General features: G+C 39.8%; 3 protein-coding genes across 14 annotated transcripts in view; all 3 read right to left on the reverse strand.

Annotated features, from left to right (window-relative positions):
• LOC122765497 (protein TANC1-like) overlaps nt 1–7,656 on the reverse strand; it is a 90,336-nt gene extending 82,680 nt beyond the window's left edge. For both annotated transcript variants that reach the window (XM_044019773.1, XM_044019772.1), the window contains exon 1: nt 7,566–7,656. The gene's annotated coding sequence lies outside the window, so the exon portion shown is untranslated. The remainder of the gene's footprint in view (nt 1–7,565) is intronic.
• Nucleotides 7,657–11,244: 3,588 nt separating this feature from the next.
• Nucleotides 11,245–13,928, reverse strand: LOC122765546 (death-associated protein-like 1-A). 4 transcript variants are annotated; one of them, XM_044019860.1, is made up of 4 exons: nt 13,756–13,928; nt 12,194–12,275; nt 11,966–12,032; nt 11,245–11,877 (listed from the first exon to the last, which is right to left on the reverse strand). In XM_044019860.1, exons 1-4 carry the CDS (start codon nt 13,823–13,825, stop codon nt 11,761–11,763), a joined length of 336 nt encoding a protein of 111 aa, XP_043875795.1. In that variant the 5' UTR covers nt 13,826–13,928; the 3' UTR covers nt 11,245–11,760. The 4 variants fall into 4 exon arrangements, with proteins under 4 accessions (XP_043875795.1, XP_043875794.1, XP_043875793.1 ...); XM_044019859.1 differs by having other exon boundaries at nt 11,966–12,035; XM_044019858.1 differs by having other exon boundaries at nt 12,179–12,275.
• A 1,267-nt stretch (nt 13,929–15,195) lies between these two features.
• The window catches only part of pkp4 (plakophilin 4), an 87,309-nt gene continuing 76,978 nt past the window's right edge, over nt 15,196–25,526 (reverse strand). For all 8 annotated transcript variants that reach the window (XM_044019790.1, XM_044019788.1, XM_044019789.1 and 5 more), the window contains 9 exons: nt 24,927–25,118; nt 24,247–24,420; nt 23,961–24,111; nt 22,617–22,809; nt 21,593–21,677; nt 20,457–20,574; nt 20,209–20,349; nt 18,313–18,374; nt 15,196–16,110 (listed from right to left, as the gene is read on the reverse strand). In XM_044019790.1, coding sequence (XP_043875725.1) covers nt 15,865–16,110; nt 18,313–18,374; nt 20,209–20,349; nt 20,457–20,574; nt 21,593–21,677; nt 22,617–22,809; nt 23,961–24,111; nt 24,247–24,420; nt 24,927–25,118 — 1,362 coding nt within the window. In that variant the 3' untranslated portion in view covers nt 15,196–15,864. The remainder of the gene's footprint in view (nt 16,111–18,312; nt 18,375–20,208; nt 20,350–20,456; nt 20,575–21,592; nt 21,678–22,616; nt 22,810–23,960; nt 24,112–24,246; nt 24,421–24,926; nt 25,119–25,526) is intronic.

Here is a 25,526-nt window from a genome sequence, read left to right on the forward strand (position 1 = left end):
TGAATGTCACAGGGCAGTGACTGTTGTAACGACAATGTCTCTTTCACAACTTCATAGTGGTTATCAAAAGATGGTAAGCCTTTTAGTACAGGTACCAAATTCAAGGTACCAGTACTGTTCAGATGTGAATGGTAAGAATCCATATGCGGAACCAGTGTTGTTTTACAGACTTTCATTCTGAGATATTTTGCCCGAGACAGAGGGTGACCTGTTGAACAGAGTGAATTAACCATCATTCTACCTTTATGAAATGACAACATACAATATATTATTACATATACAAAAAGAAATTACAGCCATTTTAGGGCATCTTAAACTATGCATTCATTCTGTATTCATTTGAAATGAACAAGAAGCCCAGTTCTTAGGCTGTTTTATTTAAGGTAGAAATAAAGGTTGCAGATCCTAATAAACTAAAAGGCAGCACAGTTAACATCAAATCCAGAAAACCTCAGGCTGTATAAGGTGATATATGATCATGACCTTTGTGAGAAAGTCTTGTCAAAGAGGAGTCATGGACTGCATGGTATGCAGCAAAATGAGCACCAAGAAGTCCCGTCTATCCCATTTTAAGCTTCGTTTTGATTCCATGGCCCCTTAGAAGGGGCCTTTCGAGGTAACAGAAAAGTCCCACAGTGTCTTACAGGTCTTTGTTGACGCTGGATGAAGATGTAAAATAGACTCAATATTGACATTTACCCAAAGAAACAGCAGGGCACTGCCTTTCTCTCTTATTTGAAGACACCAACAGCCAAATTCATTAAGGGTCTTGAGCTGGGTTTAAACCACAAGCAAATTTAACAGGAATATACACAAATGAACATCAATTTTTCATTTCACTTGGTCAGAAACATGTCGCCTAGCGCTTCATCATTGTTGCAGTCTTTGCATTATCTTTGCATGTCAGCTGCGTGACCTTCAAACAGCTCAAAGTAGCAGTGAAAATGACTCCAGTCTAAGGTACAATGTGGCAACGGTTTACTTTCAGACAAGAGAAATTGGAATCCACAGTGGTTAAAATGTGCCTCGGGGTATCAACACCTATGTTTTCCAGGTCACCACTGAACTGATAGAGTTCAAATCCATAAAAGTTGTGAAGAAGAAAAGATCATCACCTACACAATACTGACCTGACATGTGGTTAATGGAGCTATCTCACCATGCCATAGTCATCTGAGAAGAGAGCTATTTATACACACAACGGAAACAGGATGGTTTACAGCCATTGCCTCTGGCAGGTAAGCACTCTCATACATTGGCAGTTGGTGAGTTAAAAACTGCTTTGTGCTCAGTTAGGTGGCCGACAATAGGGACAGCACCCTTAAGCTCAGAATAACTTCACCACTCTTCCAGGGCTGCAAACACAACTTTCCAGTGTATGTGCTCATCTGTTTCCTGCCAGCTCTTTTCATCAACTGATTCTACATGACTAATCACTCTCAGATTTCCAAACTGTTGTCATAGCAACATGGAAATTCTCACCACTGATTGACCTTCAAGCTTGAGTATAACTCACTGCCTTGAAAAGGATCAGATATTTTAAAAATGTTCCCGTTAACCACAAAATGATCTGTTCTTTTGTTGTCCATTCACTGAGTGCAGGAAACTGCTTCCGCTTAACGGTGAGTACAAGTGGTCCATAAACAATGGGAAGTTAGCTAACAAATCCTTAAAGGAGGAAGTGTTGGGTGCATGTATGGAAAACCACACAGTCTCAGTGTCGGCCATTGTAAGCAAATGCTGTTATTCACATAAACATGAGGAGAGGAAGGGAAATAACAAAAGAAGACACATTTTTAGGCAACAAGTCTACTGGTTCGACTCAAGTGTTTCCTGCACAGTTCTCCACCTTTGAGCCAGAGAAGCATGCCTTCATCTTATAATGAGTGAAAAAGGGAAATGTCCTGGAATACAAATAGCTGGTCTGAAAGAGCTAGGACAATGTTTAACTTTTTAATAAAATACTACAGCCTACAGCGATGACGTAACAGCAAGTTACGTCATCGATCTTTAGAGACTCCCAGGGGAACTCTCCTGAGCCTCTGGGTATTATGCTCACATTGTGCTATCATCATGAAAAAAAAATCTATCACTAGTCTATTGTGTTTGCTGGCAGCCTAAATTGCTCAAGAATATGCATTTAATAATAGAGGTCACCCGATATGTGTTTTTTTGTGGCCAATGCCTATGACAATCTAGAAATCACTACAACTGAAGATTTTTTTTTTGGCCTACATGTTTAGGCAATTTTATTTTTTTCCCCTCCATCTGCTAAAATGGTAACAATGTATTTAATAATAACAAATGATAGACAAACATTTCTTATCTCATACAAACATTTATTGGACTACACTTATGGTCCGTCTCTATAATCTACATTTTAGCGGCGTTTCCATCATGGTACAGTTGAGTTTGTACAGTACAGTTTGTAACACTAAAGCCCTAGGTCATGCTTGCTTTTCGACTGACATCAGTAACTTTACTTGGTAGGAGTATATGCTGTGCTCAATGGCTTCACCCATACCGTACCATTACTCTGGTTGTTTTGGTTCTATTCCTAATGGAAATGCAAAAAAAAAAACGTACTTACCAAATCAAATCGTTCTACTCAGTGGAAACGCGGCTTTTGTCTGCAAATTTCTAGATTTTGAATAACAATGTTTAAACTAAATGTTAAATTCATTGGCAAATAATAACGTTTTAGTGCACCTAGCAGCATTTATCAAGTTTCTGAGATCAAGGCAGTATAAAAAAAAAATTCCAATTATGAAAAAATGGCTGAATAATCGGTCGACCTCTTTAAAATAAAAAAAAAGTAGGAAGGAAATCTTTACTTAGAGTATGCAGCATTATTGTTCCATTCCTTTAGAAAATCCCTGAATGCCAATAGGCCTTTTTCGCAGTGAACATTTTGACATGTCACAGCAGGAAAAGCACAGGTGTTACTGATAACATTACAATAGCTTTGTTCACTTCAAGTGTCCCTGGGAAGACCTGCCCATGTGACAGTGAGCCAGCACAAACAGTACCAGGATCCTGGAAGTGAAGCAGGATGAATAAGATTCAACCAACAGTTAAATTGGTTAACCCGAAAAATATATTAATTATTTGTATTGGCATCACCAAATCTCAACTGCAACAGACAACACTCCACAGCTACCCTCTGATTATTTTTGCTTACCTTGTGGGAAATTATACTTATCACATACACAGGCGGATTCTGTTCTTGCTGGGGGCAAAGCCTGCTAGTCTGTTATTGAGGAGGACTAGCTTCATGGCTCCCCATGAAATTATAAAGTATAACAAGTCTGATCTATTCATTAGACTGCCATGGGAAAGGTACTGTCATTTCGGAAAGACCGATTCACCCAGTGTGGCCCCTTGTCCTCAATCTTCTCTAATAATTCTTGATGATTAAATCCAGACACCGTCTCACATACTGCCTCAGTAGTGGCATCAGTTAAACCTGCGTCTTTTTTATCCCAGCTGTGTTGCCCTAGAAGTGTCAAGGCATGTTTTACAGGCTATCATTGCTCTGAATTTACAGCTGCACCCCAGGCAAGGGAAAGTGAAAAAACCTGAAATTAAAATGTTGAAATAAGACAATAAGTCATTACACATCATTTCGAAATGAACAAATTAAAATGATAAAACTATGCCACCCACAAGCTACTTATTATACACTCAATATTGATTCAGATTCCAGTGTAACGTGACTACCTAAAGTGGTTCAGGTTCTCCATTTAGTTAAAAACACTCCTCACACCACATTAGCAACCACCTCTCTGAAATCATCAGCTTGCCACAGATTTGCCTGTACAGTGATTTACAACAATCACTACAACTGATTTACAGCAATTAACTCCCATTACCATTGCTGACTAAACTTTATGACACCATTACCGATTTGTCATAGCAATCAACTCTTACAGAAGATCAGAGGTAAGATCAGAGGTAAAAAAACTGTGTCATTGCTGCTTACACCTAATATGACATTTGCCTCCCAGGAAGTCAGCTATTTGATTAAGGGTAAAACATTAACAAGTGGTGTTTAAAGTCTACAAGAATGTTCTACAAACACTGAAAGAGAATCTCCTCATCCCCAGTCAGGCAGAGACTCAAATAAATGAATCAGCATTTTAGTGAGACAATAGACTTGAATATTAGAATTACAGTCTGCCATACTGGCAGTAGAATACTAGAATACTGGCCTACTATGCATATCCAATGACATGCATAGAAGACCAGATTAAATCACTACACATTCAACAAAAGGCACTTTGCAGATGCCATCACTACTTGTTAAAGTGTTTCTTTAGCCATGTTGAGTGGACTAGTGTCAGCGATCCAGAGTATAGAAAACAGTAATGTGTACTTGAAAGAAGTGAGAGGAAGTTATTAATGTGTAGGCCAAAAGTGCAGAGGGCATGTCAGTGTGTCTAGGAAAAAAAAACATTTATTCTCCTGAAACAAGGTCTGAAACAAGCTGCAAGCTAAACTAGTTTTTTTTTAATGGCAGGAATAAATCAAACTGTGCCATATATTCTTACACCCCATGTTTGCATTCAAAGATTCACCAACTTTGACAGACATTCCCACAAAGTCTATGAGGGTTCAGCCCTTTCCCACTGTGAAATCATAAAGTGCTTGAGGGCTTTGCTTTGTGGCGTCAACATTAGTCCATTTTCCCATTCAAGAGTATGCATGAAAATCCTAACACAAATAATTCACCTCAATCATTAAATAAAAATACTGTAAATGTGTAATTTGTCAGTTTTCTACTAAATCAAAAATAAGTAATGTTATGATGGAGCTTTTTCCAAGTACCTGCTACCAGCCTTCACACTTTGGTATGTCTGAAGCTCTCTGCACCACTGAATCTCTCTAGAGCTTTCTAAGGCTTGACAAAAATGTAAATCAGTAACAGCTGTTACTAAGAAGCACTTCCAAACACACACGTGCCTTAGATGCACACATTCACCCGTGCACAGACCATGGAAACACACACATGCTTGTTCACCTGGACTTTCAACTCACACTAAAGAAAATACTGTGCTTTTGATAAATTATTGATGTGTAACTCAGGAGAATGTCTAATACTAGGACCAGCACCATCATTGAACTACAAAGGAAACTCAATATGCTTCTTTTTGTAACATTTCTAATAGATGACCTCAGGGAAAACGGTGCAATTAAACTGTAAGCCAAGCAAGTTGATACATGAATTGTCATGAGCATTTAAGAAACTTGAGCAAATTCAACTACACAATCCAACTTTGCCAGTAGCACTGATACCAGATCATGTATGTGTGAACCAATGAGAAATCACTGTGAATAATTGCCACTTTAAATCTTCTTTGCTGCTTTGGTGGAGGGACATGGGGTCCACCAAGTAGCAGCTCTCTATAAACTCCCCCATAATATTTGTGTGTGCCCAGAGACATCTGTGCCATCTGAAAAGAACTCCAAATACTTCATGATGCCACTTTTCAGATTGCTGTGTCCTCCATTTTCTCAGCAAAACTTTAGTTTAAGAAAATAAAGTTAAAAAGATGCTGATACTACTTGTGGTAAGGCTTGGTTTGCAGTATCAATAATAATAATAATAATAATAATGCCATATTGCCACGTTTATGATCCATTAAAAAATTATCTTAATTAATACTATGCCGATTATAAGGGTCCTGAACGTAACTAAATCTGCTTCTCCAATGGGAAATGAGTTTGCTTCGTTTGCTTAGAAGCTTCGTCTAAAAAGTACACAATAATGACCATCTTCATTAAGGACAACTCAGTATGTGCTGTCTGTCAGATGACTAGCTTCAATCGTTTTCCCTCCTCAGCCATAACAATTTGACTCTGATGCCAGCATCTGTTACTGGCCAACTGGCAGGGGACCATGGGAACTAGGCTCTTTAGAGACTGGGAGGCAAACTCTTGTGGCACTTTCAAAAAAATTAGTGCTCTGTAGAAGAAAATTCTCATAACACTGCAGTTGGTGGACAATTGGAAGCATACAAATCCATAATCTGCGTATAATTGCCAGAAATTATGTTCAGAAGTTAATACTGAGTATCTCTAGGCTAACAGGCTGTTGGCAGCTTAGTCAATTTCACCTGTTGAGTTTAAAATGGGTGAATCAACATAGTCGTATAGAACAGTGGGATTGCCATTGACGCAAGACTGAGACACATAACTCAGCATAGAAAAATGACAAACAATAAAATGCCACGAGATTGCGAGGTTCTGAAAAATTCTTGACAACTGTTCAGAGAACACAATGAATGTCTCCCAGGGCTAATAATGATCAAAGGTGCATTTGGAAGCAATTCCTCAGCAGGGGAAAAGCCCAGCTTAGATTTTCTACACACCTGCCTGAGGTACAGGAGGCTTCCTCCATTGAAAATAATGCTGGAAACAGAAAAGTCATATAGAGCCAATATACAGTATGTGGGATGACAAGATTACAGTCCTTTAGCCATAAGCCTACCACTATATCTGGGCTGGGTTTTGCTTTCAAAACCACCACATCCAATCACAAAATACAGACTAGCATTAGCATCAAACAAGACCACACAGCTCCAAAAAAAGTAATGAACTGCATGTGCATCCCAGTGAGTGGGATGTCCAAAAGCATTACATAAGTGAATCACATTTAAGGTTTGTTCACCTTTAGGCAAGTAAGCATATACATCAACAAGGATTTAATTAGAGGGGGAATAAATATGGGGGGAAACAAATCATCCAAGATCCAAATCTTCAAATTACTTATTTTGTTCAACAACCAAAAGCGCCAAGATATATTTTGTTTTGAATATTGCAACTAAAATTGTATATCTCTGGATTATTTGGGATGTTAACTTGTAGTGCTTCAACTATTCACAAATCACTTATTGATGAATTACAAAATTAATAGCCAGCCATTTTTGATACGCGATTAATCGATTAAAGTTAGGTTTTTATATATATACTGTATTTATACAATTTAAGAGGGAGGGAAACACTTTCACAGCCTTTCGTCTTGTGCACTCCCATCATATCTCTGCCAATCGACCAATCTCTCGACTAATTCTTGTGTCAGCGCGAAATGGAATCCAAGTCAAATGTGGCACACACAAAAAGTGAAACACAAGCGGTCAACTTTTATCATTACGACGGTTTCAGTTGACGAGCGAGTCCCGTTAACAGCTAGTTCATGCCAAACCAAACTTTACCTGTGTTTGAGTCTGGTTTTATGACGCTAAGGTGGAAGGAACCGACCAAGTCGAGTGTTGTCATGGTCAGATATACAGCTTCGTGTTCATAAGTCATTGACACTTTTAAGAACTCTAGAAATGACAGTCACGATGGTTTTGAATGACGGCTGCTGGAAGGGCATGTCCCGACATTCCTCCCGAAAAAACACACACACACACACACCGCCACTGCTACACCACTGCTGTTGCCGCCGCCGCCGCTACACACTCCTGTCACTATCTTCTCCGGACTTCTCTAAAGTGTTACACCGACTCCCCGGAGCTCACCCCGTCCATAACGTCGTATAAACAACTTTAAAAGTCACTTACCGGTTAAATGTCATGGATAGAAGAGTTTAAAATGAAAGTTTTCCCACTCTCCTCTGGCGTAAGGTCTCCTCAAGCACTCACAGTCACTACTTACTTGATCCACTAAGGTGGGCAGGCTAGGCTACAGGACGCTGGGCTCCTCCTCCTCCTCCTCCTCCCCCTTTCAGCATGAGGTCATTTGTAAAGGATGCACTCATACATCAACACAGGCCAGGATGGAAAGCCGTTTGAGCATTTATTACATATCCTTGATTTTCGATTTAAGGTCCTTTAAGGTACTAGTAACCTCTTTGACCGCACTAGTAAGACAAATCTGCGCACTAGTGGAACAACTGTGTCTTCCTAATAATGATTGTTCCACAAGTGACACTTTTGCCTACTTGTATGAAACCAAACTTTACTAGTAAACAAATGTGCCGCACTAGTAACATTACTAGGTAGTAGGGCGTTTTTACCCCACTAGTAGTACTAGTGAGAGCCAAAATGTCCACTTGTAGCACTAGTAAGATGTTTCTGACATTAATAGTTGTACTAGTAAGGTCCCAAATACCTCTCTAATGCTACAAGTAGACATTTTGGCTCTCACTAGTACTCACTAGGCATTCTGGCACTTATGAGTAGATAGGTACTACTGAGGTAAAAAAAAATGCCTTATAAGTGCTAGTAGTGGGCACTACTAGTAGGGTCTGGAGGGCTAGTAGCTGTTGCCTACTAGTGTGGTACATTCACTTACTAGTAGTTTAGTTGCATACTAGTAGGCCAAAAGCGTCACTAGTAGTGGAAAAATCATTACTAGTGAGACAGTTGTTCTACTAGTGCGCCCTAGTCGTTCTACTAGTGCGGTCAAAGAGCGTACTAGTACATGGACCCGAAGTTGGATATCAAGGATTTGCAATAAATGCTGAAACGGTTTGTTACAATCTGCAGTTTCACCACTTGATGTCACTAGGTCTTACACACTAAGTGAATTAAGTAGGCATAAAAGAAGCAATACACTCACTCACTCACTCACTCACTCACCATCTACCGACTTATCCTCCACATGAGGGTCGCGGGGGCGCTGATGGCAATCCCAGCTGACAGAGGGCAAAAGACAGGGTACACCCTGGACAGGTCACCAGTCCATCACAAGGCCACAAAGAGACAAACAACCATCCACTCTCACACTCAATTTAGAGTGTCCAATTTGCCTAATCCCCAGATCTGCATGTTTTTGAACATTGGAAGGGTCTTCTTGCAGCAAAGGCAAGAGTGCTAACCACTACACCACCCATTTGGCCCATAACAATAAATGTATTAAAAAAAAATAGAAACTGAGAAAAATAAAAGTGAACACTTTTCACTATAGAAAGTAAAAGAAAGGTGTGGTAGCACTAGATTTACACCCCTACAGAGTGTAAGTATAGATACTGGGGTGTAAAAATTGTGTGGTGTGACAGTGTTACAATATCAAAATGTTTAACACTGTGAGGATGTTAAAGAGTGGGAGTGAAGGATCTGTAGAAACACCCCCCCCACACACACACACACACACACACACTGTTAACTGTTCCACCATGAGATCATGGATGCACACATTATTAACACATGGCAGGAAATTAACTTACTGTCTGATTATTGTGAATTTTTACATGTGGATTTAAGTTGACTTGTAATAAAATCCCTGCCTTTTTATGTATCAGCAAAGCAAGCTTCCTGATCTCAGAGGTTTATTTACCCGTGTAGCTTTGCTTTTTTTGGGGCCACTTAAATTTCCACTTTACGACTAATCTTTTCACAATTAGAGCCAAGCTGATAAGTTGATTCTGCAATTAAACAATTAACATTTAATCCATTAGGTTCATAATTGTTAAAGGTACTTAGATAAATCATTTCAGAAACATTTTCTGGTTTCATTTGGCCTCAGATTCATTCAGATTATGTGACTTGAAGGCATTGCTCAAGGGCTTTTCTTTATTTAACTCTTTCTGTCATTTTAATAATAATATAAAAAAAGAGAGATTGATTTTAAATCGCACCTCCACTTCACATCAAAAATATAATTCATGTTACAAAGTGAGTTATTTGGTACTTAGATGGCACATAACCATATTACATGCAAAACACAAAGCTTCTCATAAAATGTGATGCATTGCCTCCTTAAAATCTCTAAGGGTATTATAAAAAACAAATGCTGCACCACCTGGACCGGTGCTGCTTTGCATTCATGTCTCATGTCTTGAAGGGATCATTGTTTTTCAAAGAACAGGTTTTGTCTAAATATATCTTGCAAGCGAATCCTCTAATCTGTTATATATATGTAAATATACATGTCATCTTATTTTTTACACTCTTGTAACTAAGCCATTTATATTGTATCTTATATATTACTGCATCTGGACTCACCCTGATGTGACCAGTGAAGCTTACTGCACAGCTTCGACTGTGGCGACCTCATGAGGTCACAGTATTAAGTGCACTTTGCTTCAGCACTGTTGAAGGGTAATGTTGCACACGAGTGTAATATCATACACTGTCCACTGACCACTTCTTGTCAGTCATCCAGACATCAGTGTGAGACAGGCAGCGTTATGACGTGTTGAGTGTTTTTTTCAGCAGTGTGGTGGGCGTCGCGGGGTCAGCGAAGACTCCTCAGATGGCAGGGGAATGGGCAAGACACTGGCAGTGAAATAAACCATGTCTGCAAGTCACGAGACCACCAACTGCTCCACTCCTCAAACAGAGCCAGAGAAGTCTGTGAACTTCACACACAGATGGTATCAAAGGCATGTGTGAACAGCATGAGCATCACAGGGAATTTGGGGTCAACACATTGTGTTTACAAGGCGATCATTCATGTATTTCAGTGGCAATAGCACGATTCGCAGATATTGTTTTGTGAACTTTTTGATGCAAGCGGAAAGACTTGTCACTGTTGCAGATACCACACACCGACTGGAACAGAAACACACAAGAATGTTAATGCTCAACCATTTTGAAGTATAATAGCTATTATTTTAACGAATTGTCCTGAAATGCATTTATACACACACTGATCTACAGTTTCACTTCAAAAGATTCTTGGAAAATATGTTGGGTTTGTTTTTAACAGTGCGTCTTGCCACCTAGTGAGGTTTATTCCTGAGCACTAACATTACATGACAGACACAGGAGTGTAAAACCTGTAATGTAAGCACGCTGAAGAATGTAAAGTGGGAACCGGGAAAATGTTTATAATCCAACTTGCCATTACTCTTCTTTATTTGTCTTTGCCACCTCATGTGAAATGCACCCCAGGCCTGTGTCTATGAATCATAGCAGAAAATTATATATAGCAAAATAAATCTGCAACATGCTTGAGCATTGTCTCTTCCACGGAGGTGATCTCACCACAGCTACAATATGAGTAAAAACACTGAACACTAAACATTTTAAAAGCACACAGTTGAAAATGTTTTATATTGTTTGTTCTGTTAGATATGGAGAGCAATTCATCCTCAAACACACAAGTTGTGTATTTCTCATCCAATGACAAGAGTCATCTTTAAAATCTAAAAGAAAAATCTAGAAGATCCACTAGAATGAAAAGTGAAACCCATGATATTTTCCTTGAGTGACATGTTAAAGAAAATATTGAACATAACACAATGACACAGTGAGTGGTTATAAACTTGTTATAATGTTGAGTCAAACAAAGAAATGAGGAAATGTAAGGTTTTTATTGTTATAGTTTGACAACTTTGCTTTACAAAAAAGGTAAACCAAGATCCTTTCTTTGTGCCGTTGCGCCCTTTATTAATGGATATTTGCTGCCACCTAGGGACCATTACTGCTCACTGTAAAACATGTACAAGTCTGAAATAGTGATGTCATGCAATTCTGAGATATAAATTTTAAGTGCTCATTGATAGATTTTACCGGAAAAAGAAACAGTCCCAAAAGCCTCACTTACAGTTCCAAGACACCCTTTCAACATACTGATCCCAAAATGCCACCCATCTGCCATCAGCTGGAGTATTTACAGCATTTATTTATAGCATTCCTACAAACAAGCACAGCCTGAAAAAGCTTAATTTTTTTTTTCTACCAAGTAAATACCAGACTTGATGAAAGCGTTCTATTCTGCAGCACTTCACATCACATCAGAAACCCTTGAATGTTAACTCTTCATGTTTGCCTTTCACAGTTAACTTCACATGGTTTGCCTCTGGGCCGTTCAATACTTCCTCGGCTGCTGAATGAAGAAGGTCCGGGTGAGGTGGGGCTTCTCCACAGCAGGGCGAACCTTGCTGTGCCTCACGCTCACTGGCGTCTCTGGAAAGTCATGGCTCAGCTGAAAAAAAAACAAAAAGCACCAGGCAAGAGTTTATTTATCCATACGCCACCTACAAAACGGAGTTATTTAAAGTTATAACATTTACCTTGTCAAGAGTTCCTGACAGAAGTATGCCAACTTGCTGCATCCTGTTGAAAGTGCCAAGGGATCTGCTGCTGCAAATACACAGGTCTTTCAGTAATCTGCTGCTATGGGCATCCTAACATTTTAAAGTTTGAAACAACATCCATTCATACAGCCTTGGAATCAACTGTTCCATTTATTAAAGTGCTGCACATACAGACTTAGGCCGACCTACCCTAACTTATCAGACCTCTTTGTCTCCTTCTCCGGAGTCCCATGGGTGGCAGTGTCTTCCAAGGTCTTCTTGGCCACACGTTTACCTCCAGCCTTCACTACAGACCAAGACAGAAAAGGGTTAGATCTATGCTTTCAGAAAAAAAATAGCTGAATAATGTGGAATCTGTATGCACGGGTGCTTTGCAGATGTTAAAGATTAATATATGCACTGCAATATGCATGGGAACCCGGACCCCTTTGTGGAAAACAAGCATTAAAAGTACCAAAACTGAAATGATTGAGAAACTTATTAGATCCAGTCCTAATGTTGGTGATGACTATTTACACATGCAATTTGTGGCGTAGGTATTTGAAAATGTACATTTCACAATCTCCATTCATCACGTATATGCACAGATAGAAAAAACTGGGGTTTGTGGCTTGGAATATTCCACTTTGCACCAGTGTCTCCTCTGTTAGACGTGCAATGCTGTGTCATTGACATGAGGCGAGTTTACAAAGCCAAACAAACTTATTATAAAACTGGTTTGTTTGCCTACCAGAACACCCGTCTCCTGATTGGCCAACAAGGCTTTACAGTTACCTTTATATGTGCATGTGTGGACAACATTTACTAGTGGCTCTCTGTGTTTTCATGTGGGCGTAGATGTAAAAGAACTCTGCATGTGTGAACAAGATTGTTTTTTGAACCAGAGAGGGGATTTTCTTTTTTTTTTAACTCAAAACACAACCTTTTTCATGTAGACAGGCCTTATCTTAGTGGCACAGGTGTTTCTAGTATAAAATTAACGATGGCCAGTAATCAGTTTTATTGATTACACCTGTGACTATGGCACAGAACATCAAGTAGCCTAAACTTCAAAGGATAATTTGTCATATGGAAGTTGTAAATTAATCTGCAAGGAGACTACAAATTAAAAAATCTGTTAAAACCCAAAAGTTGCCTAAATAAATACTCAAGATAAGCAACCTGGTGTCCAGTGCTTTAAGTTTACCACTTTAAATTCCAAACAGCCCGATATTAATTTGGATAAATTAGCGTTTACCAAGTTTACTAAGGTAAGATAAGGTACACGTGCTTTGTTAAGCAGATTATATTTGTGAAACTCAGTTAAAACATGCAATATTAATAAACATTGATGCAAATGCATAATATTTAATGACAAAAAGTGTATCGTGAGCCTACAGGAGTGGTGGGGACTTTACAGCACAGTCAAAATTACATTAAATACTACACTGAACGGTAAAGAGAGGAATTTTACAATAATCAAAATATTGAAGTTTAGTCCTCATGAGCAGAAAAACACTCACAAAGAAAGGCCTCCCTTTAAATAAAACCATGTGGAGCCAATGATGCAATCATCAAAGCAATTAAAAACACGCCAGTCACTTCCCACAATGCGGTTTAAAACCATAAATCATGAAAGTGAGATTCTTGGCGAGAACCTGAGGAAGAGCAGCTTCGATGGTTTGCACGGCATGGCACGGCACGCCTCTGTACCAGGGCCGAACAGTGAAAACAACGCAACAACAAATGCTGTGGTTTGAAGAAAAGTGTGTGAACAGCGGATTTACCAGCAGGAGGGTGACCAGCCTTCAGCAAAGGAGACTCCTTCACTCTAGCTTTGGGCGACTGCTGCACCATTTCTCCGAAACTTCCAAAGAAAAGCAAATAGAGACGAAAATAACGCTGCAAACTTCAGCGTCGCCGTTTCCTCCGTTGTGATTATACTCAGAGTGACGTCACGTAGCTGCCTGGGACACGCCCCTTAAAAACATTCACTAATCACGTTCACGTTAGCTTCTAGCATTAAATTGCCTTATGTTTGGCCTAAAGCGTTATTATATTGTATTCTTTTTACATGTAATACATTTATATAAGTAATGTAGGATATTATAAATTTGTATTGCTGTAATTGAGTTGTTTGTGTGTGTGTGTTGACTAAAATCTGTACTTTAACTTTTAAAGTGTGCAACATTTAGGAGTTAGGCCTTATTGTAAATCATATAGTTATATTCAGTAACATAGTACAGCAGTTGTGTATTTGAATATAGTACCTATAAGTATGTTTGTATAAGCTTATGAACATTTTATGATGTAGCTTTAGCATAAGCCTTTTAATGTGTACTTTACTAAGGGCCTTTCTTTACAGAGGCAGCCATCTTGCAGGCAGCTCCATGTTTCTATAGACAAACTAGAGCTTACATTTCGCATTTAAAGTGAAACAGAGGCCTTGTTTAGATTGCAGCCCAAATTGGATTTTGAAGCATATCCAGATTCTATCGAGCTTGATTATTTTTGGCAGTCTGAACATGTAAAAAAAAACACGAGATCTGATTTTTCCAAACCTGATTCAAACCACATACAGAGGTAGTTTGTGATTGGATTTTTACAGATCTGATTCAATTTGAACTTCTCAGTCGCTCAGATAGAATTTCTAAGTGTCCTCTGTGTCACTCGCAGACAATAGTTTAACATAACATTTTGGGACAGAAATGGACACAGATTTCCATTTATTTTGTTTAGACTACTTGTTTTTCTGGGGCGTGTCCTGTAACTATAGAAATCCATGTGGAAGACTAGGCTAGACAATGTCAATATGGACACATACAGATCAAATCTAATGTGTTTTAGAGGAAGTACATGTTAGTGTTACAGTGAACCAGAATGCACAATAAATAACAATAAATTGAGACGTCCATGTAGATTACTGGTCCTTATTTTTAAGGACATTACCTCTGACTTTAAATCATTGGCAGGAATCTCTGTGGGTGAGTTGCTATGGCTACTCTTTCTGTCCTGAACCATTTTGTTCTTTCACAAATGGTGGTGAATAGTGTGTGTAAAAAGATGATTGAAGCACACACAGGAAATATGAAAATACAGGGTTTAAAAAACAAAACTGACCTTTTTATTATTTTTAACATGGTTGTGCTATGATGCCATCTTTGTCCACATATTTCTTCATATATTTATATATCTATAGATTTAACAGGGCACAAGTTTCTCTCTTTTTTTTTTAACCAGTGCTGATGAGTTTAACCAGGAAACTTTTTTTTCTGTATTTACAATACAATGAAAGAAATGTACAAGACTCCATGGCATTACACACTTTCAACATTAGGTACAGATACAATTTAATCCCTCTGTACAATCTAACATCATTACGTTATGTTTGTATTTTGTTTTTGTTTTTTTTACATTTATGAGTTCATGATCCATTTTGGCTTCAGCACATACACATTACCCAACTTGACTCTTACCGCAGACCTTTGCTCACATGACTCACGTCTTTCACCATGCTATCACAGCTAAGAGTTTCATAAAGGAAATAAAACTAACACCTAGACAGAGCAGGACGCACGTCTCCTCACAGCAGTGTCCAGGTTTGGACCTAAACAGACTCTTGCATGATTCCATCTTCCTCTACTAAATAAAAAAATCATTAAAAACATTCCATGATTTCCTTCTTTGGCACACCTTCCTTATTTCCATCTGCCATCACTCGGTTGAACTCCCCCACCCCATACACACATTCACTTTAAAACAAACACACTTAGAATGCCAAAGTTCATGAAAAAGTTCACTGTTTCTTGTGTGGTACTGGCTCTTTGCCTTCGCAGCAGGGTGATGATGCCCCGAATATTAGAATCAGGGGTAAACGTGGTGCTCCATCTGCAGACCTATACCCAGGAGTCAGGGGAGCCGGGATACTGCTCCGCTCTGTAAGAAGGCCTCCGTGTGCTCGCGTAAAAGTCCACATAATTGGTGGCAGATTTCAGTCCATGAGGCTGAGAGCTGTAGTCGACGGCGGGAGGATAGGTGATGACCTCGTCTAAGTACGGGTCGTCATAGCCGTGTGGATGCTGCAGGTACATTCTGTATGTATCGTAGTTTCTCCTGCCCATCTCGTCGGTATAATACATAGGCTGCAAGGAAAAAGGGGACAAGGTAAGTTAGGGTGAACTGGTTTTCACTAGAATAGGACCCACTCCCATTGTGTACCCCAAAATCTTTAAGTCCTAAACCCTCACTGACTTAGATGTTATTACATTCTAAATGTCTGAGTGTGAGATGATGCAAGGACTGGAAATGATATAAACAGGAATGGGACAACACTTTAAAGTGGCTTAATTTGGCGAGTTTTGGACCCTTTATTTCATGCCATTTAATTTCATAAAGAGAGGATGAGGAATGAGTAATGTGATTTGGCTCAGTGTGATTTTTCTTTTCTGTTTGTTTTGTAATAAGTTTCTTTTGTGGTGTTTTGAATGTTTCTCCTGAATGTCATCACTAAGGTTGGTTACTAGGGATGGGAATCACAGTGCATAAAGTCTATGTAATGAACATGGGCCTTTGAATCTTTCTCTCTCTCTCTATGGTGTATAAAAAAGTAAATCTTCCACGTGATGGTAATAAAATGTCACAACATACATTGACACAGTGTCAGCTGATTTTTTTTAGCCCGTAAGACACAGGAGAAACCTGTTTCAAGGTAACGGGTACAAACACAGAAGATAAACGACACTCTCTTTGTCTGAAATGTCTGGGGTAATGACTGCCATCACACATTAGCCAATCTAAATGTGACGGGTGGAAGGACACAAGAAAACAAGGTGCCTCTCCCATCTCTGCCTGCATCGCTGTGTCTGTTATCTGAACACGATATCTGGCACACATGGACGTGTCCCGCAGCGACAGATGCAGACTACACCAATCCCAGCAGTCACATCCACTCTGACGCAGACAATGGCTGATGTGCTAGGTCGTTCCCTGCCTCGACGTTTATCTGCACTAGAATACAGTCTCTTTGTATCAGTGAAGTGAGGTGGAAGAGCTGGTCATCCTCGCTGGGTTTATATAATGTGGTGGAAGGATTTCAAACAAGATCCTTGCTTCCTAAAACAAGGCCCTTTCCTGGGAGATGACGTTTGTTTTTCCTCGTCTCTTTGGTGTTTTACAGCAGTTGGCACCTGTGATGTTGCATTTCTATCTCCCGGTCTTCGCTTTGCACTCCAGCCATGTCTCCCTTCGCTTTATATATTTCCATGAAGCCAAATAAAAACTTTAAAATGGCAAATATCGTCTGGCTGCAGCTTCCTGGAAGTGAGCCTATGTTGGTTAAAAGTAACCTACATCACCTTAGTGTAAGAGTCTGCTGAAGTTCAAGTTCAATCATTAACTAAAAAACATAATACTAATAACCCTGATGATGAAAAGCACAGGTGTAAATAAACAAATGATTCCATTTATCTGCCACAGTCCTGCACTGAGCCATCATTAATGTTATTAGCAACACCTGTGCTGTAGCTGCTAAAACATGTCGACCTGTATCTGAACCTGAGTGAAGCAATGTTGTTTAACCTTACGCTACATGCCCTGAATGTGTGTTATAGGATGTTGTTTGTGAATAGGGTAACACTTTGCGATGACATTGTTTGTTATATGTAATGTAATGTAAAAAATAAACCAATTGAAGCAGCAAGGGCCACATTTCGACTAATTCGCTGTGCAGTAAGAGATGCACTGAAGTGCACCGAGTCAGTCGAAGCAAGAGAGCGACGAGAGCTGTCATCTGATGCCACACACCGTCACGATGATTGACAACAATCAACATCTCATCAATCACTAGTCAGAGGCTGCAGGTGACGATATGATGGACACCACAAGTCCATAGGATAAGCTTGTTCCACTTGTATGTGGGTATGTTATTGAAATAAGTGTAAAACTTGTTTATTTGTTCCAGATTTATTTTATTTCCTGTCTGTGATTGTGATCTATTTATTTCTCATTAAAGTTACATTTATTTAAAGACTTTATTTTATTTACTTCACATTGAAGTTATTTGACTGCTCTTCAATATTATATTTGTTCTATACTTTTTCTGCATAATCTTTACTAGTAAAGATAAAAGTTAAATGGAATTTATGCTCTGATTTTGTACCTGTGTATATTGTATATTGTGTAAATGTGTGTGTGTATGAGGGGAGGGCCCAATTTAAAATTCTGCTTAGGGCCCCAATTTGCCCATAAGCATATAATTATGAGAAATAAGAGTTCATTTCCCACTTTGGTGGCTACTTCAGCAGCAGCGGCGGGAGATAATAATCCACAGCATTATTTTTATTTACCTGTGTTCTTCTTGGCTCCTCTCTTGTGGGTGATGGGTAGTAATATGAATGTTTTCCAGACCCTGTAAAAAAAAAAAGAAATACAAACTGCTGTTCATCAACAGAACACTTGAACTTGATGCAAACAAACTTCATTTCATATCAGTCTGCACATCCCCCGGGGAGAGGCAATTGTCTGTATGTAGACAGGTCAGAAAGTGCTATGCTGAGCTCTTGGCCACAACTGTTCTGTTGTTTACATAGCCCATGGGACGGGAATTTTCTCTGGCACTGCATCCATCCATCTAGTGGAATCCTGAAACTCAATTTCCACATCGCTATGCAACACATGGACTGTGGAGGCTGCGGCTCATTTCGTTTACTTTGCCCTCCCCCTCTGCTACCACCAAACCAGTGTAGGTAGTGGTGAGAACTCTCATCTGGCTGTAGTATGTCTGGGTTCCCCCTCAAGTTGCAAACTGCAAATTGGGCCCACAAACAAAAGCACCACTGTAGAGAGAGTGAGAGAGAGAGAGCGAGAACGTGTGTGTGTGTGTGTGTGTGTGTTTTTGTATGGGTATCCATGTGAGGACCAAAACACTTATGAACCATAGGGAGTGAGGTCATTTTGGCTGGTCCTCGCATTCTGTCACCCCTTAAAACTGTGTTATAAGGGTTAAGACCAGGTTTTAGGATTATAATTGGGTTAAGGTAGTGTTTCTCAATCCTGGTCGTCAGGGACCTCTGCCCTGCTATGACACACCTGATTTAAACGATCAGCTCGTCATCAAGTTCTGCAAAAGCCTGATAACGAGCCGCTCATTTGAATCAGGTGTGTTGGAGCGGGGCAACATCTAAAACATGCAGGGCATTTAGGGGCAGGGGTCTGCAACCTGGGGCGCTAGAGCTGAATTTTCAGCACCTCTGCAGTGGCTCCCTGGAGCTTTGAAAAAAAACACTTTTATTTTCATTAACACTATTTTGTCCACGTTAAATTGGATCCACTTAATTATGGCAGCAGGTTTTGTCAAACATGAACTACATAAAATCCCCTAAACCTTATTTTATTTAATTATTGCAAAGTGGGTTACATATTATTTTATTACTTCTCAAATAGATCTACATAATTTTGTGTTTTAATTCAAAGTAGGCCTATACACATGCCAGTGTTTTTTTCACCACTTCATAAGTTAACAGGTCTGTCAGTTTTCTTTCTGTAGTTCTTAAATTTCACCAATGCAACAAACTATATAGATAGTAAACCTATATAAAAAAACTTTATACATGATGTTATCTTCATTTTATGGGTCGAATGGGTTTTTTGCGGCTCCAGATTGTATTTATTTGGTGGAGAGGGGACAAAAAATCTCTCTTTTAATACTCAACGTTGCAGACCCGAGTTAGGGGATAAGGGGTGGGGGAATTATATTCTGAAGTGTCCTCATTACAAATGCTGCACAAGCATGTGTGTGTGTGTGCGTCTTCCACTGGCTGGTCAGTCCATATTACACAGATCACAGCTCTGAGTTGCTGAGAAATAACCTGCCTGAGTGTCTCATGCCTCCTACCCACTGTGAGGTTTCAGCATCCATACGAGATCATTTTAAATCCCGCTGTGCAACATAGATCTAACAAACCTGGCTGAGACAAGACGTCAAGTATGATGCAAGCACACTGTGCAATGCTGACACCTACTGAGCTCTGACGCAAGTCAGCACCGTCATCAGCTACGTCATTACCTGCAATCATAGACTGTCAATAAAAATGGACGTAGGTATTTTTAGGGAAAACATACATAACTTCCTGAATGGAGAGTAGCTTGTGATTACAATCTAATGCACAGGGTGGATAGAGTTTAAAGAAAAAAAAAAAAGTTGTATGCACTTTCAACAGCTTCCACATGTGTGCTCTGTGTACCTGTATACTGGTTTTTATGAATACTGTTGTCCCCTTGGAAATTATAAAATTGCATAGTTGACTGTGCTCTCTGGTAATCTTTGATAATGTCTCTATGCTCTTTGATGGCCAGCATTGCAGGCGACGACGTGGCACTGGCAGCTGTAAAGAGAAAAACAGGGTTTCGCATTAAATTCCCGAGGTTTTCCTGTTTCACTGGCGGTTTTTCTATTTTCATCCGCCTCGGCCTGTGAGCTGTAAGAACCTACCAGGGTGGTTGACTGGGGACATCTGAGTTGCGCTGGTGGGAAGGGTGGGCTGGGACTTGAACCTGTCTCTTTCCAGTGTTGACACTGGAGTGAGGAAATGGTTTTGGTTCCATCCGTCCTGTAAAGGGAGAACAAAGAGGAGAAAGTGCTATTATTAACCCTCTTATGACCCTCACAATAATCAGACTGCCTGGATTTATTTTGATTTTATGGCTGTAGAATGGTCAAAAAAAAATTTCAATGAGTGAGTGCTTCTGTCCCTTTTTTCCAGGATAACTTTCCCTTTTGATAGCTGACAGTTATTCAACTGTTTAAGTATCACGGTACTGAGAATTCTCTAGATTTTCTAGGTGTCGTTTTTCTTTGGTCACAGAGGAAACCATGGAAACATTCCCGTGTACTGTGATCCACTGATTACCTGTGCGTTAAAGGTCCAGTGTGTAACATTTAGCAGGGTTCAATGGCAAGAAACTGAATATACTGGTTGTATTAATGTAAAATCATTTTGAAATAATTTTTTTTTTTTGCACAAATCGTGTTGATATGTTTACTTCCCTTCATTATAACCACATGTTCATTCAAATTTTATAAATGTAATTTCTTGTTGTTGTTTTTGCATTGCTAGAATATGTTCTGAAATGTGCAATCAAACAATTTGAATAGTTAATAGTAATAATTAATAGGTTTTGTTATATGTTATTTGTTCTTTAATATATTTGTATTTGCAATCTATTTAATATATTATAATAAGTATTTTTTTATCCGATTACTCGATACATTGCTAGAATAATCGCTAGAATATTAGTAAAATAATCTATAGTTGCAGCTCTGGTTACTACCCACATAAACCTGGTGCATAAATCAACACAGAAGATGGAGAAAATGACAAGAGCAAACAAACAAACAACAAATGAAGGAGCTGAGGAGTGAAAGAGTGGAGAGAATAATAATAATTGTAATATGCAAAGGCAAAAGCAGCTTCCTGACGCACTTGGGAAAAGGAGGGGTGAGTGGAGGAGTACACTCTGCAGTCTCACAATTAGATATCATTCATTCTTACACACTAGACCGTTTAAACATATCACTGTGTAAGACCTAACAGGTGACTCATGAAGCATTCATCCCAAAGCTCTTACTTTTTTATAAATGGTACGCAGATCCCGGTACTGCCAGAGTGTGTTCAGCACCTGCGCAGCAGCTTTGACCACCTTCATCGAGTACCTGGAAAACAGACACAAACAAACACTGAGCACGGACGCTTCACTGCCATCAAGTTCAATAATGACACGGGGAAGTGAATGGAACAAAATAACAAGTTCAATCTTTCATATCGTCATGACGATTGGTTCCCAGAGTGTGCTTCATTATAGCTAACAAAAGCTTCATATCTGCACAGATTTCCGTCTCAGTGACTTTATCTCACGCACGCATTCAGTACTGTCTTTTTGAATGATCAGATCGAGTTCATATGCTGGTGTGAGTCAGAGAGTCAGAATAACAGTGCATTTTAAAATTGGAAAGGTTTTAATTCAGATTGTGGATCATGATTGTCTGCAGTAGAAACGTGTGTAGCTATGTCATGTCCCCAACACACACACACACACATTTTTGTAAAGCATTTATAGTGAGGGCCCTCATACACAAAATGTATTCCCAGTCTCAGTCGATTGAGCAAGTCAAAGAACATGAGAAAGCAACAAGACTCTCAACAAGAAAGCAAACAAAGTTAACTGTTACTGAAGCATTTGACCTCTAGTTTTACCAGTTAAGAATCATACAAGAGACTCGTCAAGACCTGGAATGTGTGAGCGTACTCGGAGTTGATAGAATCCAAATGATGCTGAGTGTGATAGATGGAAGAGAGAGTCCTCAGCGTGTTTTAACCTGGAACATTAGTGAATATATAGCAGGCCAGAAATAGCTGCTGTCATCATTCCACAGGGATATACACAACCTCAATGCACACAGAATCACCTTCCCTTTGGCTACAGCTTCTCCCTCCGCAAGCATTTAAATGTACAGAGCAGCCACATATGCTGATAACTGTGAGCGTGTGAAGCAGGTGTTAGCGAGTCAGGTCTGTGGCGCCATGTTCATACACTACCCTCTACACGCTCACACAAATGCGTGTGGACAAACATGTTGCGCGCTGTAACGCACCTGTCCCCTCTGCCCTTGGTGATGTTGACCAGCTTCTCGATGCCGCCCGTGTCGGCCAGGGCCTTGGCGTTCTCCATGTTTTTGCTGGTCACCTCGTGCAAGGTGCAACAGATGGCCGCCACCGTCTCGTCCGACAGCAGAGAGGTGTTCCCTCCGGGGAGGCGGTTGACCAGGTCCCTCATCGCGTATTTCCCTGAAAATTTGAAGGAAAGACATTGAGACGTGCTGTGTAGCAGGAGCAGAGGACAGGGAAGCTGCCACACACACACAGACCTTCACTGCATTGTTTTGAATACATAATGTGTAAGTGGAGACTGTATTATACACTTTCTATATCTTGGAGTGACATACTGTACTAACACTCTGCTTGAAAATGCAGTGAATAAGCAGTTTTCTTTTTTTTTTTTGAAATGACATTGCATTAACACTGCAAGGTCGTGGGTGTGTTTGCTTTGCATTCAGCCTGGTGGTATAGATATAGGAGAGGACCTGAATACATGCAGCACATGTTTTCAATCCCACAAAAAAAAATGCTGCATCTCCTCTTTCTCCCCCCTCAGGCATCACCCCTGCCTCACCAAAACTGTAATTTCTCATTAATTCCACGCAGAGAGAGAGCACATAAAAACTCGTTTCTCATTAAGTGCGACTGTTTCTCGGGACAGAAAAGTCTGGAGTAAGATAAAAAAAAAATGAAGAATGATAAGCAGCAGTTAAAGCAGTAAAAACTAAAAGCCTCAAATTTAAATACTCCATTTAACGACACTCACTCTGTCAGCAGGACTATTGTACAAAACATTACACCATCTGGGGGCGTAATGTGCTGAATACTGCGTATGTATCAATAACACTGCGTGTCCGGCACAATCCGTTGTTATAATTGTGGCATTTTAAGTTGTCAACACTCACATTACTTTGCGGCTGGATCATTTGGAATGCATCATGCGCACTTAAGTCAATACAACACGGTTCAATATTGTAGAAAGTAGCCAAGCAAAACCAAATGGCGTGGTGTTAGATTGCTTCATGGCTCCAAGCAAATGCAAGGAGAGAATTTTAAAGACACAACTGATGACTTTTGTGTCTTGAAACGCAGCAGTAACAAGACGCCGGTAAATGACACGGCTACTTTTCCCCCCGGAGACAGTGTTGCGTTGTGCCATAATAAAAAAATAAAAAAACACAATAGATACTATAAGTATTATATGCTTTGTGTGCTCTCTGAAATCCTACACACAGCACGAATACAAGTAAGAATATTCGTGTTGTGCTGACACTTTTATTGCGCTCACTTGAAACCCATACAGTGTGAAAGGTCGGCTGCATGACTGAGTAGCTCCTGACCTATCAGTTCCTTGTTCCTGACATCCAGTGCCATGTTTCTTAAAGCAGTGGCCACCGAACACACCACCCTGTCGTTGTCCATGCGCAGTAGTTCCACGAGGATGGGCAGTCCTTTCTCCTTACGCACAGCTGCGCGGATGTATGCTGCAAACTGTACACACACACACACGCACACAGAAAACAACACAGACGTAAACCACTGACACTGTGGAGGTTTCACACGAGCGTTTTGTGACATCCACAGGAATTATGGACGATGAAATAAACTACAAAAATTTTGCCGTACCTTCCAGTTGCCAGCTGACAAGTTCTGAAGAGAGCCAGCTGCTCCCTCCAGAGTCGCCGGGTTCGAGCTTTCGGCGAGCAGTGTCAAGTAAGGCTTGACGACCGCAGGGTGCCACAGCATCTCTGCCCCTTTGGGAGATTTGGAGAAGCCAGGGATGGGCCCCACACCGTCCCACTGAGCACAGAACAAAGGTTTTACTTCACTATATAAACTTTACTATGTAAAACACTGCATATTTATAATGGAATAATATAATTTCAATAATGGAAAATCTTTCTTTATAATTATATATCAGATTTAATGCCTTACAATTGCTCTACAAAGCAGTTTATATCTATTTCTGTGCAGATTTACATAATACACAAGGTAAAAGACTTGCAATTACGATTTTACACACTGTATCCTGTTGCAAGGATGGGAACTATTGTTTTCAAAATGTATGTATTACAGTTTTAGACAGATCAATCAAAAAAGAATTCAAGAACTCATTTTAATTGCTCAGCTCTACCTTTGACATGAGTTTATTTTGTGCACAAAACTGCCAAATGTGTAGAAATAATTACTTTTATGTGACAGGAAGTTGATGTCACTGTGATTTTTAACCTTAGATCAGTATAAAACCCAGGGAGTCCATTTGAATAGAATTCCAAAGTTCCATTGTCTCCAAACACTTCACTTACCGAGTCTTCTTGTGAGCTCTTTTTCTTCTTCTTCTTCTTCCTGCTCCAGCAGCTGGAATCCACCTCTTTACTGGGCGACTCGCTGCCCAGTAACCCGTCCAGCTCCTGTCCTCCAATCAGTCGCGACGCCGACATCTCCAGCTCCAGGCGATACGACAAGTTTCTCAGAGTGCAAATACAGTTCTCCACAATCTGAAGGCAGGCAGACGAAGAAGGAGAGGAAGAAAAAGAAGAAAAGAGTTTGCTGCTGTTTGATGCCTTACAATTCTATTAGATATAGACCCAAGAGTCTCCAGTTAAAGTAAATGTCTGGACCATAGCAAATGGATTTAACATTTAACAACACTGTGTTGGCTCAGTACACGATTTGGCTCACTCAGAACATCACTGAGAATAAACTGAATGTTTGACACAATGAGCAGTTGCCACTGCAAATTATCTCCACGGTACAGATTTGTCTTTTACGGAGAGCACAGTTGCACATCTGAGAGATCTATTTCCATTCATTTCCAATGATATCGTAGATAAACAATTTAGTGTGTCGTCACTGAGCAAGTGTCCTGTACGGTGAATTCTGAGCATCAACAAACGTACAGTGTG

This window comes from Solea senegalensis, linkage group LG2 (assembly GCF_019176455.1).
Source record: "Solea senegalensis isolate Sse05_10M linkage group LG2, IFAPA_SoseM_1, whole genome shotgun sequence".
NCBI classification, from domain to species: domain Eukaryota; kingdom Metazoa; phylum Chordata; class Actinopteri; order Pleuronectiformes; family Soleidae; genus Solea; species Solea senegalensis.